The sequence below is a fragment of the Capsicum annuum genome, chromosome 1 (assembly GCF_002878395.1).
Source record: "Capsicum annuum cultivar UCD-10X-F1 chromosome 1, UCD10Xv1.1, whole genome shotgun sequence".
NCBI lineage: Eukaryota > Viridiplantae > Streptophyta > Magnoliopsida > Solanales > Solanaceae > Capsicum > Capsicum annuum.
The window spans coordinates 14,109,298-14,124,930 of record NC_061111.1 but is presented as its reverse complement, the minus strand read 5'-3'; the positions used below and the strand labels follow the sequence as shown (position 1 = coordinate 14,124,930).

At 35.8% G+C, this 15,633-nt stretch overlaps 1 protein-coding gene and 1 pseudogene across 15 annotated transcripts; both read left to right on the top strand.

Moving 5' to 3' along the window:
• Positions 1–1,190: 1,190 nt before the first annotated feature.
• LOC107868862 (protein WHAT'S THIS FACTOR 9, mitochondrial) lies at positions 1,191–14,071 on the top strand. 15 transcript variants are annotated; one of them, XM_047394229.1, is made up of 6 exons: positions 1,191–3,030; positions 3,152–3,344; positions 5,529–5,578; positions 6,613–6,733; positions 13,265–13,749; positions 13,845–14,071. In XM_047394229.1, exon 1 carries the CDS (start codon positions 1,663–1,665, stop codon positions 2,869–2,871), a length of 1,209 nt encoding a protein of 402 aa, XP_047250185.1. In that variant the 5' UTR covers positions 1,191–1,662; the 3' UTR covers positions 2,872–3,030; positions 3,152–3,344; positions 5,529–5,578; positions 6,613–6,733; positions 13,265–13,749; positions 13,845–14,071. The 15 variants fall into 15 exon arrangements, with proteins under 15 accessions (XP_047250185.1, XP_047250176.1, XP_016570981.2 ...); XM_047394220.1 differs by having other exon boundaries at positions 12,947–13,749; XM_016715495.2 differs by having other exon boundaries at positions 13,265–14,071.
• On the top strand, positions 7,921–14,071 carry LOC107868894 (annotated as a pseudogene).
• Positions 14,072–15,633: the final 1,562 nt, after the last annotated feature.

Sequence of the window (15,633 nt, the reverse complement as noted above, 5' to 3'; positions counted from 1 at the left end):
GTATTTAGTACAATAACATTTCTCATAAAATATCACAAATGAGATTTGAGAAAGATAGAATGTATGCAAACTTTATCAGAGGGAGTGCTTCATCTTTTTTATTTTATTAATGATTTAATTATAAAATAATATATAATTTTACTCCCAATTAATAATTTATAACAACTTAAATTTCTGGGTTATAAAATACTATCTTTTATCTCAATTCAAAAGTATTTATTTTTTTAAATATATACCGAGTCAAAATTTTCACATAAACTAGAATACATAAAATATGTTTAAAATTGACACACAGACAATATGCCTTATTTATTTAATTTTATAATTAAAATGCAATGAAACTCAATCTATCAATATTTATAAGGATCTTCTTGGTTATAAAATATTAGGATCTTCTTGGTTATAAAATATTAAAACGTGAGTATCCTTTTTTTTCAGAATAATTTTTTTCACTTATATTTAAAATTCAATATTTGACTTTAAAAACAGTTTTGAGTTTGTTTTCCAATGGAATTTACACTTTTATGCGTAAGTTAAATACTTATTTTTCTATTAATCTAAAATAGTGAGATATTATTTTATATATTTATGTGAAAGTTTTAACTCGGTAAATATTAAGAAAATAAAAAAAATTGGATTGAGATAAAATATAGTATTTTATAACCCAAAAAATTGTGTTGTTATAAATTATTAATTGGGAGTAAAAATTATATATTATTTTATAATTAAGTTATTAATAAAATAAAAAGATGACACACCCCTCTGATAAAGTTTGCATATACTTTACCTTCCTCAAATCTCATTTCGGATATTTCATGGGAAATGTTATTGTTCTAAATATAAAAATATATCTTTTTTTTAAATTTTAAAAAGAAATCATAAATTTATACGAATGAAATATCTATTAATAAAAATAGGATCAATACATAAAATTTAGTGTAATTTTTATCTCAAATAATGATCATAATGATTACGTGGACTTTTATGAATTTATAAAGAAAAAAATTATATTTTTATCGTACACATTTTTGCATATAAGAGTCATATAATTCTCCTTTTTTTAATTTTTTATATTTATTTAATATAATTTACTTTACCAATTAAGAATCATATAAACTATATTAATATATTTTCTCTTTTCTAATCATTATTTTCATTATAAAATTTAAAAAATACGACCATAACTTATGTGTCAAAAAATTAACAGAAGGCTGCACAACGTTCTGTTGGTTGCGACTCTTCCATTGTAAAGTTTTCCCTGTTTCTCCACCTCCCTTCACGAAAACACACGCACGCACTCACCTATACATACAAAAGTTCTGTATCTCTCTCTCTCACACAATTTCCATTTAACACTGTATAAATCCTTAACACACACTCCAAATCTCCCCCAAAAAACAGCTTATATGTCAATTCCTAAACCCTAACCCTAATTCTGATCGGAAAAAATGGATAATCCGGCGAACAATTTGTACGAAACGGCGTCGCAGCCGGACACGGGAACCGATGCGTACGCATTTTTGGAATTCAACACACAAGGCGAAGGCGACGGCGAAGAAGAAGAAGAATTCGCCTTGGATAATTTTGATTGATTCTTATTTGGATAAGTATTTTTAATATATTCCCCACATGGTAGAATCTTCTATATAATGATATACTGAAATGTTAAGGAGGGTAAAACAAGGTTGTAGGGTTTCGATATCGAATTACCATCAGAAGCGTACTCTTGTCAATGTTAAGCTGAAATGGGTTAAAGATAGTGTCTTGGACAGTGTTGTAGCTGGAGGTAGACAACTAAAGGCTGGTACTGCTCTAGTTTCCATCATTGCCTCACAATCCACTTCTGGTCTTCCTATTTACCATCTCCAAAGCAAGCATGGCCAGCTTGGGCTTCCTCATGACTTGAAAGTCTCCACTTTCCTTAGGAGATACCCGAATATTTTTCAGGAATTTTTTTGTCTTGATAGTGCTGGCACTCCTGTTCCGTGGTTCAAATTAACTCCCGAGGCCTTAGAGTTTCATCATGAACAAGTTAACGTTCTTCGTCAGTGCAGCACAGATATTGTTAATAGGCTGAGAAAGCTTTTGATGATGACCAACGAGAGGATGCTTCCTCTTCAGACAATTGATCAGCTAAAATGGGATTTAGGCTTGCCACATGATTTTGCTAGTTCGTTGATTATAAAATATCCTAATCTATTTAATTTGGTGGACCTTACTGATGGTCGTCTTGGTCTGAAGCTTTTAGCATGGGATCGCAAATTAGCTGTTTCCCATTTGGAGGCAAATTCTACAAAAGAAAACGGGGCCTTAATGTTTCCTATTGGATTCACCCGAGGTTTTGGGTTAAAGAGAAAATGCATGAAATGGTTGGAGGAATGGCAAAAGATGCCTTATACTTCTCCTTATGTAGATGCTTCTAATTTAGACCCAAGGACAGATGTGTCAGAGAAGAGGATAGTTGGAGTGTTTCATGAGCTTTTGCACCTCACCTTACAAAAGAAAACAGAGAGGAGCAATGTTAGTAATCTTCGTAAGCCATTGGAATTGCCTCAGAAGTTCACAAAGGTCTTTGAGAGGCATCCAGGGATTTTTTACATTTCTATGAAGGGCGACACACAGACAATAGTCCTTAGAGAGGCTTATGATCGCAATCAATTGATTGAGAAACATCCTCTTGTTCATATAAGGGAGAAATTCGCTAACATGATGAAACAAGGTTTTCTTGATCGTAGTAGAGGGTTATACAGAGACACTAACCAAGGTCCAGAAGAAGGGTCACTGACGAGTAGTTTTCTTGATGAGACATGTGGAACTAGATTTTTATCTGATATAGGCTCAGAGTCTGATATGCGTTTAGAAGCAAAGTAGCTAAAGGTCCTTCAAGAATGTTGAAGTTATAAGCTGAGAGGTGATTGGATGACTATTTGAGGTTCTTAGAAACTTGCGAAGTAAATTGGATATGCTCTTAGTATACGAATAACATTAGATAGAGTTCCTTTTAGAACTGTTGAAGCTAGAAGCTGAGAGGTGATTGGCTGTAACTTTGAGATTCTCATTTCTCATCTAAATTTGCGGATAAGTTGTTCATAATGTTGAGGAAGTTCCCCCAATCTTTGCTTATGATCTGGTCTTTATCTTAAATATTCAGAACAAATCGAAGAATGCAGCCAGATGAGCTGAGAGTATGAATTACTCCCTTCATGGCATCATTTCAGAGAACTACCTATGGAGAGCCCCTGGGCACGTCTCATTGAGTATAATTGATGGACTTCTATTCTGTAAGAAGTATTCAGCTGTAAGTCTTGCAGCAACTGACTCTGTGGTATCACCTAAATGTGATGGTAAGGGTTGTTTACCTTTAGTGTATAAGTTCATTTATCTAATTTTAGTGTCTACACGCATGTTGTTCTTTAATGGATGAAGGCTTTGAGACTCTGTTAGATACTACACTCATGTTGTTCTTTAAGAATGCTGTGAGACAGAGTATATGATAGTTTTTGTCAGTGTTGTCGCCAAGTTATCTCCATGTCCCTCAATAAAGTTTAGAATGCTTTCGACTCAAAATCAGTTGGAAACCCAGATGAATGATATACTTTATTGATTTCTCTTCCCAGCCCCTCCCCACTCCCCCACCCCCTCCTCCCCCAGCCGCCCCCCACCCACCCACACATTTCAAGAGGATTTAAAATGATTTTAACTTTGAATCTTATTATACACAAAGAATATTTAGCTTCAATATCAAACCAAGGATATCCTGCATTTGGCTGTTTGACAGTGTGATACATTTGAGATATAAGTTCTTTCAGTATGGAAAAGCACTTGTTAAGTTTTTGGCAAACATTTATTTATTTATTTATTTTGATCAGCAAAGTAAGTATTTTATTGATGTATATAAATAAACCAGCATTAAGGAATGCTGATGAAAAGTACATTGAAAAGAGAACTTTACAATGTGTGTAAAGAGCCAAAAGTCAACCATCACCTCCGGCTCTAAAACAAAACTTGGAGCTTCATTGAACCAAAAACTAATTAAGGATGAACACTTAAGCTTAATTAATAATGTTGTCCTTCTTGTCTTTAAAAACTCTAGCATTTCTCTCTCTCCATATGACCCACTAAATCACTGCTGGAATTATCTTCTTAATGCTCCTGGTTGATTTGGATAAATCCAGTTTATGCCAAGATAACGAGAAGTTCACGGTGCTTTTCGGCATACACCATGTCAAGCCCAAAATGCTTAAAAAGATATGACAAATCTGTTGTGTAAACTTGCAATGTAAGAAGAGGTGTTTGATTTCTTCTCCGTCCTCTTCACAAAGATAGCTTCTGTTACAAAGAATGATACCTCTCTCTTGAAGGTTGTCAATGGTGAGGCATTAGACAAATATTTTATTTTGTATGGTGCCAGATTCTTTCATAAAATCTTCCAAGGCCAAGAAGACATGGTCAGGGAGGGGTTAGTCAAGGCTGCATAACAGATATTCACAAAGAAGATTCAGTTGTGACAGTGTTTCCAGATGATGGAATCAGGTTGAGAGATCAAAGGAGGGAGAGGGCTTAGCTAATACATCAAAAGCAGAAAAAAAAGCATCGATTTCCTGATCATTGATGTTTTGGGAAACATTTATTTTATGTTGTGGAATCTTAGCTTTGTAGCTTTTGAAAATGCTTTTGGGCTTAAAATTGGGTATATTTCACTACACAGTTTGCTCACTGTCACATTAGTGTGTTTAAGTTTCATTTGAGGTGAATTTTGCAATAGAGTGGAAGTGCTTTATATCAAAGTGTCATACCATTTGTTAGTAAGATCACTAATCTTAAAGTTACTGCACTCAAAACAGACCTTAAACTGATGTATGAACTTCTAGTGATTTGATTGATTTCGGACAAGTGTTCCTCTGATATTATGGTCTTCCCTAACTTCAACTCATACAACCACTTCTTAATCTCCACCCTGTTTTAGTATTATGACCTAAAATTATCTTATGCCCCACCTTGATTAGTTTCATGTATTAGCCTTCATTCAGTATGCTCGCCTACATTCTGTCGTATTTTACAGAGAAATAAGAATCTCAATGTAGCGTAAAAGGTTTATACAATATTTGACAATGAAATTCCATATATAAAGCTCCCCTATTTATGCCTCTTATTTTAACAAGTTGTGATGTTGGAGAGAGAGGTAATTCTGCAATCTAGCTGTATCATTTCTGATTACCTCTGGGGGAGTAGAGGAGCAAGAAGAAGATGAGTATATTTCAAGAGAAACCATCTCTTTTTGGTACTCATTTCATGAGTAACTTCAGAACATGGTGTGTATTTTGATGCATAGAAACACCATCTTTGGTTTCACGTATCTGTATGAATTATTTGGTTTTTACATCTGGGTTGGCTTTTCAAGCTGCTTAAGGACTAATTCAGTTAGATAATGTAATCATTTTTGAATCTCCATCTGTACTCAGAAACGAGAGGGCCTAGATCATCACCATTTGTTGTTCCAAACACGCTATTCCTTTTTCATTTTGCAGGTTGGAGGATAGCTGATAATCGTTGCCATGTCTATGCTCCTACTCTCTGGGTAATATGTTAATAGCATTCGTATCCACCCATATTTTTTGCATTTATGCCAAGGACATTTCTGGATACCTTATAAAATATAGTGAAGTTGTATTCAGCAATCCTTGAATCTTGGGTTTTAATAGTCAGAACTTATTTATTTTGCTGTTTGTCTCACTCTCGGACTGCTTTCTCAACTCCTTCTCCATGTTCCTAGCACCCATCATTTCCATTGCCTTAGCTGTTGACTTTTTCTTTTCAAGTGAGCTACATTCTTTCTGATGAGCCTCTATGCTCCTGAAGTGGCGAATTTAGATGGAAAAAGTGGGGCACGTGGTCTCTCTGTCAAACTATGTATTTATGTATATATTTTCTAAAATTTCTATAATATTATCTTCTGGCAGCCATGCTACAAGAAGGTTAAATGGTGCACTTGGTTGAATGTTGAGTTATTTTCCTTGAGGACTAGGGATCAATTCCTACTTAATACATTTTTTCCTTCTTTTTCCTAGATGTGCATCCATGTTCTAGAAATCCGAGATTCGCCTCTGATCTGAAAGTAAAACTGCCAATCTAGTTCTTATCTGTTCAGTTATGGGTCTATTTTCTACAGGTCATAGCTTGATTTATTAGGCTAGAATTTAGAAATGTGCATTTGCAAAGAATATCAACTTTTCAGTTCGGTTTGCTAATTATCTTTCCTAAAGTTAAACTGAAATTGGCTTCTGAAAATGCTACCCCATTTGTCTGGACAGAAAAAAAAATTAAATACTTCTCTAGCAATATGAAAGTACTTCCAATCTTGTTTCAGCAGGCCAAGGTTTGAGGAGTGCTCATTCTAAAGTTGCTGTCTTTTTATGTTATTTGGTTCTAGATGAATGACTTCATTCCTCACCCCCTGCACTGCAGATATTTATGTGCTAGGGTATGAGCTCTAAAAATTGATTCTCATCTATTCCTTTACAAAATTTGTTAGATACCACTGTTAACTGAAACGTTATCTTGGGTTACATTTTACAATGGTTGACTGAAACATTATTCGTTATTACATTTCAGATTTCAGGAAATAGTTCCTCTGGCTGCTGGTAATATTATGGGAGCCTAGACAATGGCCCTGCCAAAAAGTGGATCACTTTGATCAGGGAGACATTAAACAACAGTCCTGTTATTAGTGGAGGTAATTGATACTAGATTCTACTCGATAGCAGGAGTTCAATGGACTTGAGGATCGAAAATACTAACTCGAGAAAATAGTTAATAAGAACTGAGAAAGATATTTAGAGAGAAGAAAGTAATTTCTGTATTTCTACATATGAAATGAATGTGATTACATGTTCATATAGAGCTCATGAATCAACTACCTAATCAGCTAAGCCACTAGAGTTAGTTATAACTACTTAACTAAATGTCTAACTAACTACACTGTAGCAACTACAGTATTAACTAATTTCCGGACTTTTTTCAATTTCCCACTTATGAATATTGTGTATCAGTACTCCCCCATACACCCCCATACAGAGATCCTTGACCTCAAGGATCAAACAAAGGAAACCTAGTTGCAATAAATATAATTAGGCAATTTAAATTATTAGTTAGATCATACTACATAAATTAGTGACCATTAATTGGATTAGTTCTTTGGTATTCCAGAAATCAGTATGTTCAAAGAATATGGAGAAGGTAATGAGTTGCAAAAAAGTATTGACCAAATTCATTTGATTTCATATCAATGGTCATTTTTTCATTAATGATGAATTAAAAAGTTCTAAGTAGGTGTATGATTAATTAGATAAATTGTTTCAACTCTAGAAGCTTGTTTGAAGACAAACACACCTGGTAAATTGATTTGGTGTGATTGAGTATAATTACACAATTTGACATGTTTGGTTGGCGAGATAATTACTTGAACAACAGATAATTGAGTGTAATTGACAAAGGTGATTACACTCTTCAATTCATATGGGAACTGTGAATTGCTGGTAACTACATGGTGTAAAATTATTTTTGTCATAACCTAATTTCTCATGACACCTACCATAACCCACCCGTAGGTAAGTTAATTCATGTAGTTTGACTAACCAAACCAAATCATAAGTCATTTTTTTCTCTCGGTTTGGTTTGGTTCTTCGGTTTGATTTGACTTGACGATTTGGTCTGTACACCCTTGCTTCTCTATGCAAATTTGACCCTCATTTTGGATTGGGTCAGAAAACCCGACCGAATCCAAATTTAAAACCGAAACAACTCGTGGGTCGACCCATTTAGGGTTCAGTAATTGGGGTTTAAGGGTTTTCAGTTCTCTCAGAATTTAAGGTAAGAACTCAATTCTATCTTCAATTATTACGAAGAATTTTTCTCTCACAGATGCAAAATTGTACAGTATTATCCAGTTATCGGGTACTCAAAATTGCTTCAATTTTTTCACCAAAAAACAATTTTTGTAACCCTAGAAATAATGGGTTCACTGTATTTTGTGCATTTATGTATACTTCCGCACACTTAAATAATAGAAAAGCGCCTGACCCGAATGATCCATCCACTTTGATGAAAGAAGATAGTATATCACTTTGTTGTGAAATGTGGATTGATAGTTTTCGAGAACCCAATAAGACAGTTAACAATTTAACTGATTATTTAAGGAGATTTGAGTTATGGGTATTGGCATATCAAAAAGTATCAGCTGATGATACTGGGGCGTATATGCCAAGGAGCGCGATTACGCGTTCAACACTTGAGGATTTATTGGCATTGAGAAATGCAGTTCTTGATAGTAGGTTTAAATGGGGTGCTAGGTTGGAGTTTTTTATTAAGTCTCTGAGGGATAAGATGGATTACGAGTTGTTGTCTAAGAGGATGATTAAAGCTATATTGACTACAATGCAGCCTAGTCCGTTTCAGAATAGGATAGTGCAGGAGGTTTTGTTTATGATATTGGAGCCGATTTATGAGCTAGGTTTTTGGAGAAGTCATTTGCTTTTAGACCTGGTAGGACCGCGCATACAGCTTTGAGGGTTATTAGGAGAAGTTTTGCAGGGTATTTGTGGTATATAAAAGGCTTCTATCGGAAACAACCTCTTTACTTTTTCGGAAGTAGCGGTATGGACTGCGTACATTTTACCCTCCCCAGACCCCACTTGGTGGGAATTCACTGGGTTTGTTGTTGTTGTTGTTGTTGTAAAAGGGGATTTAAGTACAGTTTTGGATGGGGTGAAGGTTGGGATGGTTATTAGTGCTTTAATGAGGGATGTTAGAGATAAGAAGGTGGTTGATTTGATAAAGGCTGCGTTAACTACTCCTGTGATAACTACTATGCCTGAGGATGTTGAGAAAAAGAAGACGAAAAGAAAGTATCAGAAGAAGAGAGTGTTAGCAGATGATGAGCCGAAGCCTGATCCATACTGGCTGGAATCATTCTTTGGGTTTGCTCCAGAGGAGGCTGAGAAAGTTCGTTCATGGGGGCATTGTGGTATACTCAGTCCACTTCTGGCTAATGTTTGCCTTGATGAGTTGGACCGCTGGATGGAAGGTAAGATTCAGGAGTTTTATCGGCCTTCGAAGAATGATGTTATTTGGAATAGTCCAGAAGGGGGAATAGAACAAGGAAATACTTCTTGGCCCGAATTTGTTCCTACCAGTGGGCCTGACAAGACCAGGAAGATTGACTACATCCGGTTTGGTGGTCACATTCTAATAGGGGTAAGGAGACCAAGAGCAGATGCCGCAACACTGAAAAAGCAGTTGATTGAGTTCTGTGATCAGAAATACATGCTCAAGCTTGACAATGAGAGCCTTCCTATTGAACACATAACAAAAGGTATTATGTTTCTTGATCATGTATTGTGCCGTAGAGTAGTCTATCCTACACTCCGATATACTGCTACTGGTGGGAAAATCATTAGTGAAAAGGGTGTAGGGACACTGTTGTCTGTCACAGCTAGCCTGAAACAGTGCATTAGACAATTTTGAAAGTTGAACTTTCTCAAGGGAGACAGGGATCCAGATCCACAACTGTGTTTTAGAATGTTTCATGCTACTCAAGCGCATACAAATGCTCAGATGAGTAAGCTTTTGTCAACAATGGTGGAATGGTTCAGGTATGCTGATAATAGAAAAAAGATTGTTAATTTTTCCTCGTATATCATTAGGGGTTCACTTGCTAAGCTCTATGCTGCAAAATACAAGCTTCGATCACGAGCAAAGGCTTACAAGATTGGTTCTAGGACTCTTAGTCGTCCTCTGAAGGAGAAAAAGGGACAGTCACCAGAATACCACAATTTGCTGAGGATGGGTCTGGTGGAATCAATTGATGGGCTCATGTACACCCGCATGTCCCTGGTACCGGAAACGGATTATACACTCTTTCCAATGGCTTGGAGGCCTGATCATGAGAAGGCACTGCTGGAGTATATAAAGCTGAGCGACCGGAAAACTTTGGAGGAGCAACAGAACTACCTAAAAGAACAAGGTCTGGTCTCACCTCAGGATTATATTTCAGTGCTTGTTTGGAACTACAAAAGAAATGCGGTTCCAGTAGATCAGAGAAGTTTGTTACTAGGCCCAGGTAAGGAAAAAGATGATGAAAGAAATGAAAGTAGTGATGATGAAGAAGGGGTTCATGCAGCAGAAATTTAAGCAAGATCACTACTTTTTGAAGTCCTGCGGGCACTACTTCTTGCGAAAGAAACGCAAACATTTTATGGTACTAAACGTACTTGTGTTACCAAGAAGGGTGTAACAGCTTCTGTGTAAGAACCCCTTTTTCAGTGGCAGCCTGATCACGAGAAGGGATTGTTAGAGTATATAAAGCTGTATGACTGAAAAACATTGGAGCAACAGAACTACCTCAGGATTACATTTCAATGCTTGTTTGGAACTACAAAAGAAATGCCGTTCCAGTAGATCAGGAAAGTTTGTAACTAGGTACAGGTGGGGAGAAAGATAATGAAAGTGATGAAGATGATGAAGAAGTGGTTTGTGCAGCAGAAGTTTAAGGGAGATTAATGCTTCTGGAGGTCCTTTAGGCCTTTATTCTTCCGAATGAAAATCATATTTAACTTTTTATGATACTAAAGTTACTTGTATTGCCAAGAAGAGTGTAGCATCTTGTATGTAAGTATCCAGTTTTATAAAATGATAGTTCCTCTGTTCTGCATCGCTGCTGCTATTTAAGTTTTAGTTTCCACTAGCAAACTTTACATAGTTATGCTGCTTACCTATTCATAATAATCGATTAACTTAACTGTTTACCATCCTCTTCCTCCTTGAGAAATGGTTTAAAACATATAACTTGTCGTTTGTAATATATCTATTTGCTATGTACACACATTGATCTTAGTAATAACAGCTAATCAGTTTACTGATCAATCAGCATCACTGTGACTTTCATTTTTGCAAAAAGAATAAAAGCCAAATACATATGCAACCCCTCAAACTTGTAAAAAGATTCATTTAGACACTTCATCTTAGTGCTTGACCTATTGAACAATTTAATTGTGTTTATTAGACACATTGTTGATGTGGCATAGTGTGTAATACACCTATTATAAGCGATTCACAGTCATATTTTCTTTTTTAATTAAAAGAAAATCTCTCTCCCCGTCTTCCAGCCAACAGCCTCCTCCACCATAAAAGCATTGTTCCCGCCACCACTGCCATCACCACTGTCGAACCCTCACTCTTCCCCTTCCCATTCCCTTTACCTGCCATTCTGCCACAACCTCCACAACTAGATCTGTCCCTTACTGCTCCCCCTTCTCCCTTCTCTTTCCTCGCCGTACCACTGCCACCACTCCCTACCACCAGATTAGCCAAAACTGTCAAGATCTTCCATAACTGTAAATTTTGTTTCTTTGGTTTTATTTTCTAATTTCCTTTCCCTGCCCCCTCTATGTCTGTGTGTTTAGCAACCCGTGGCATCATCATTCATTTCCTTTTGCTTGTGCTTTATACCATGTCAGTCTCAGAAGCTTTTCTGAACTTCCTAGTTCCAATTATAGTATAGAGCTTAGTTTGCTTAACTGATAATCGACAATAATTACACTTAATGGCAAAACAAGCAAGAGATCTTTGATAAAAATGATAATTCCTGTTTTGCATCTTTGACGCAGTGCTAATGAAAAACATGTATGACAGAAGATATACTAGAAGATGGACAACAATAAAAGAGAATTACTAGACAACGACATGACTGCTTTTCTAAGCATTCTACTTAGGTTTTTCCTTCTACATATCTATATTAGTGCCAACTGGAACGTAATTTGCTGTCTAGTAAAGGGAACATTTAGACTTAGCTTGGTGCATAACCTCTACTAGCATTCACTTGTTAAGTTTTATCTGTTTGGTTGTGGTATTCCCAAATGATGGAAAGAAAATCCATATGCAAATTTGTCTGAGAAGGATCCATGAAGCTACTCCAGTTTAGACCATTGTGACTACCAATTGATCAGTACATGTGCCTGCAGACTGACTTCACATCTTGCTGGCATCATCTCCAATGCTTGGTTGGTGCACTGCCTTTTATATTGAATTGAGAAGGGAAAAGGAAATTGCCATCCCTTTCCTTGGTTTATTATCACATCAATTTACAACAACAACAACATACCCAGTATATTCCCACATAGTGGGGTCTGGGGAGGGTAGAGTGTACGCAGTCCATACCACTACCTCTAAAGAGGTAGAGAGGCTGTTTCCGATAGACCCCCAGCTCAAGTTAGAAGAAATTGATTGATTAGGGGGTCCCGGCAACAAAACTCTTTTTTCAGAAGGGGAGCCTTGGAGTAACTGGTAAAGTTGCCGCCATGTGACCAGGAGGTCACGGGTTCAAGCCTTGGAAATAGCCTCTGGCAGAAATGTTAGGTAAGACTGCGTACGATACACCCTTGTGGTGGGGCCCTTCCCCAGACACCGCGCATAGCGGTAGTTTTAGTACACCGGGCTGCCCTTTTTTCATCTTCATGTATTAGGGGGTTCATTCGACAAATTTATCTTTATGAGCATGTCAGAAAAGCTGCTACCATGTGATTAGGAGGTCACGGGTTCAAGCCTTGGAAACAGCCTCTGGCAGAAATGCAAGGTAAGGATGCGTACAATACACCCTTGTGGTGGGGCCCTTCCCCGGACACCGTGCATAGCGGTAGCTTTAGTGCATCGGGCTGCCCTAGCATGTCAGAAAACCCTGCTTTACATTATGCCATAGTGTTTGTGGTGGAACATTTTGAATTGCTCTGTGTGTGTTTGTCTTAAAGGATTAGCAAGTGTATCTTTGGTTGAAAAAGTGCTGGTTATACTCCAGTTACATTTACTCCTGCCATTGACTAAATTTTCTTGCTAACAAAATCTTGCACTCTTGTCTTTCCCATAACTTATACCTCGTGCATCTTGCTTTATCAAGGGTTCCACCAGTTCATGTCTTGATAAATCATGACAATCAGCTGTGGGTTGCATGTACTGGTAGTCGCATTCCTTGACTGCAAGTAATTTCTAAGAAATTTATGGAGCTAACACATTGTAATGCGAGGGCTAAGGGGATGGAGATGGGTTTCCAGATACAGTTCGCGGAGGGCCTTTGAAGTGACAATCTCACCCACAACTATCTGGATCTGAACACTTGATTACATAGTGTTCTTTTTGTTACCATTTATCTTGTGTTCTTCCCAGTTCTCTTGTTAATTGACCTTTAATATGTATGCGTTTAACTTTGATGTGCAAGTATCCATGTTAGGGGGAAAGGAATAGGAGACGCGGATAACAAGACTTGCTGATCAGTATTTCTACAACAACTTGGCCACCTTTTGATGTTTCATGCAGTATACAATTTGCTGCTACGTCTTATGAAGATACATTAGGAGGCTGAGAAGGAACAGACGAAACTTGTTTGATGATGCTTGACGAGATGTCACTCAATTGGAAGAGATTGTAATTCTCTTTTGCTAGTAGTGTCAACTCTCCTTTCTTCTCAGTGAACCCTTCGCCACACGTTGTCGCGTCCATAACTGTCCTCATTAGTACAGTAGCTATATCAAAATGCTCAGACAAGAACGCGGTAAAAGCATCCACCAGCATGGCAATAGCATCTGCATAAAGTTCCAAGCAATCTTTTAAGCAGTCAATAGCAAAAGGATCAAACTCTTTGTTACTGAGCATGTGCTCTATGGTTTGCTAGAGCCAGCTCCATTGCTACAATTCCTACTCCTTGTAAGTTGGTAACATGAGTTACAGGAATTGGTTGAAGTGAAGTAACACAGAAGTTGTAGTTTATGTCTGCCGACTTATTGGAGCATTCTTTGCAGGTTGAGTTGATTAAGTCCAACAATGATGGGGAAATCAGGTAACAATGTGTAGGAATTATTGTTGATAGTAAAGAGTAAGCAGCAAAGTGAGGGAAGAGAAAGAGCAATGCCACATTATTCTGAGTTTAATGTTTTGATGATTTTTTTTTGAGTTATTGTGAAGTGATATTTCATATTTATATACATTGAAAAGAAGTACAAAGTGGAGAGGTGACTTCATGAGGAAATTTCTTGGAAAATGAATTGAGCAAATGTGACAAAGGTTTAGGAAACTTCACTGTCAAAAGTTGGATCTTTTCCCCCTTTCGACTTGCAAGTACTTGTTAGAGTGGGATAAATATAGGAATTCAAAGCCTAAAGAGTCACATTTTGAATAAAAAATATCAAACAGGCCACATTTTGAATGAGTGTAGAGTCCTAAGTTACCTTGTATTATTATTTGTCTTATTTATAATTTAAATATTAATATGATAAAAATACTTTAGAGTTTACCGGCAATTAGTGTTGACAGTGTTATGAAGATATACCTCTTTTGAAAGTAACCAAAATGGACTAATCATCCATGTTTCCGCCATTTTTTCCAACTTTAACGACACATTTCAAATGGCCGTTTGGTGTGTGGGTCCTTTTTTAAAGTTTACTTCCCAAAATAGTAACGACACTTAAGTCTTTTTGATCAATCTTTTACTTGAAAAATATTTTTGGCGAGATTAACTTCTATTTTGAACAACAATTACCCTTTTTGGGAAGAAAATTATTCTTTGACTTGTGAAAAAACAGTTTTGGCTATTCTTTAAAAACACTTAAACAACAATTATCCATTTTTGGAGGAAAATTATTCTTTTGACTCTGGAAAAATAATTTGTGTTGTTCTCAAAAACACTTAATTTCCCTTTTTAATTTTATCATATTTGGTTGGACAAAATTTTGAAAAACATTTTCTAAAGGAAAATAAGAAAAATACTTGACAAAATGTTAAATTTTTTACTTCTTCAGATTTTATAGTTTGGTTTATTTTCCCAAGTTCCTATAAATTTTTTACTACAATCAAGTCGAAGGTGGGTGAAGAACGTGAAAAATGCTTTATTTATTTTATTTAAAAAAAAAAAACAGTTAGGTGTTTTGGCTAAATTCTTAAAAAGAAATTAAGTGTTTTTGAAGAACAATACAAATTGTTTTTCCGAAGTCAAAAGAATAAATTTCATCCAAAAATGTATAATTGTTGTTTTAAGTGTTTTTGAAGAACAACACAAATTATTTTTTGAGAGTCAAAAGAATAATTTTCCTCCAAAAATGGATAATTGTTTAAGTGTTTTTAAAGAATAGCAAAAACTATTTTTTCATAAGTCAAAGAATAATTTTTCTCCAAAAAAAAAGGGTAATTGTTGTTTAAAAACACTTTTAAATTGATGAATCAAATAGAATTTAATCTCATCAAAAATATTTTTCAAGTAAATTAATTTTAAAATATTGATCAAAAAGGCTAGTCTCGTTACGGTTTTGGGAAATAATTGATCTTTAAAAAAGGACCCATACACCAAACGGCCATTTGAGATGTGTTGTTAAAAAGAAAAATACTTGACAAAATGTTAAATATAAAACTTCTTCAGATTTTATAGTTTGGTTTAATTTTCCCAAGTTACTATATAATTTTTTTGAGAGGAACATCGAGTACCCTTTGAACTATGATTAAAATTGTTATGACTTACTTTAATTTTACATGAGTTATTATCTATGAACTCAATTTTAACGTATTTTTGTCATCTTTTGTGCTGACATAACACCTTTA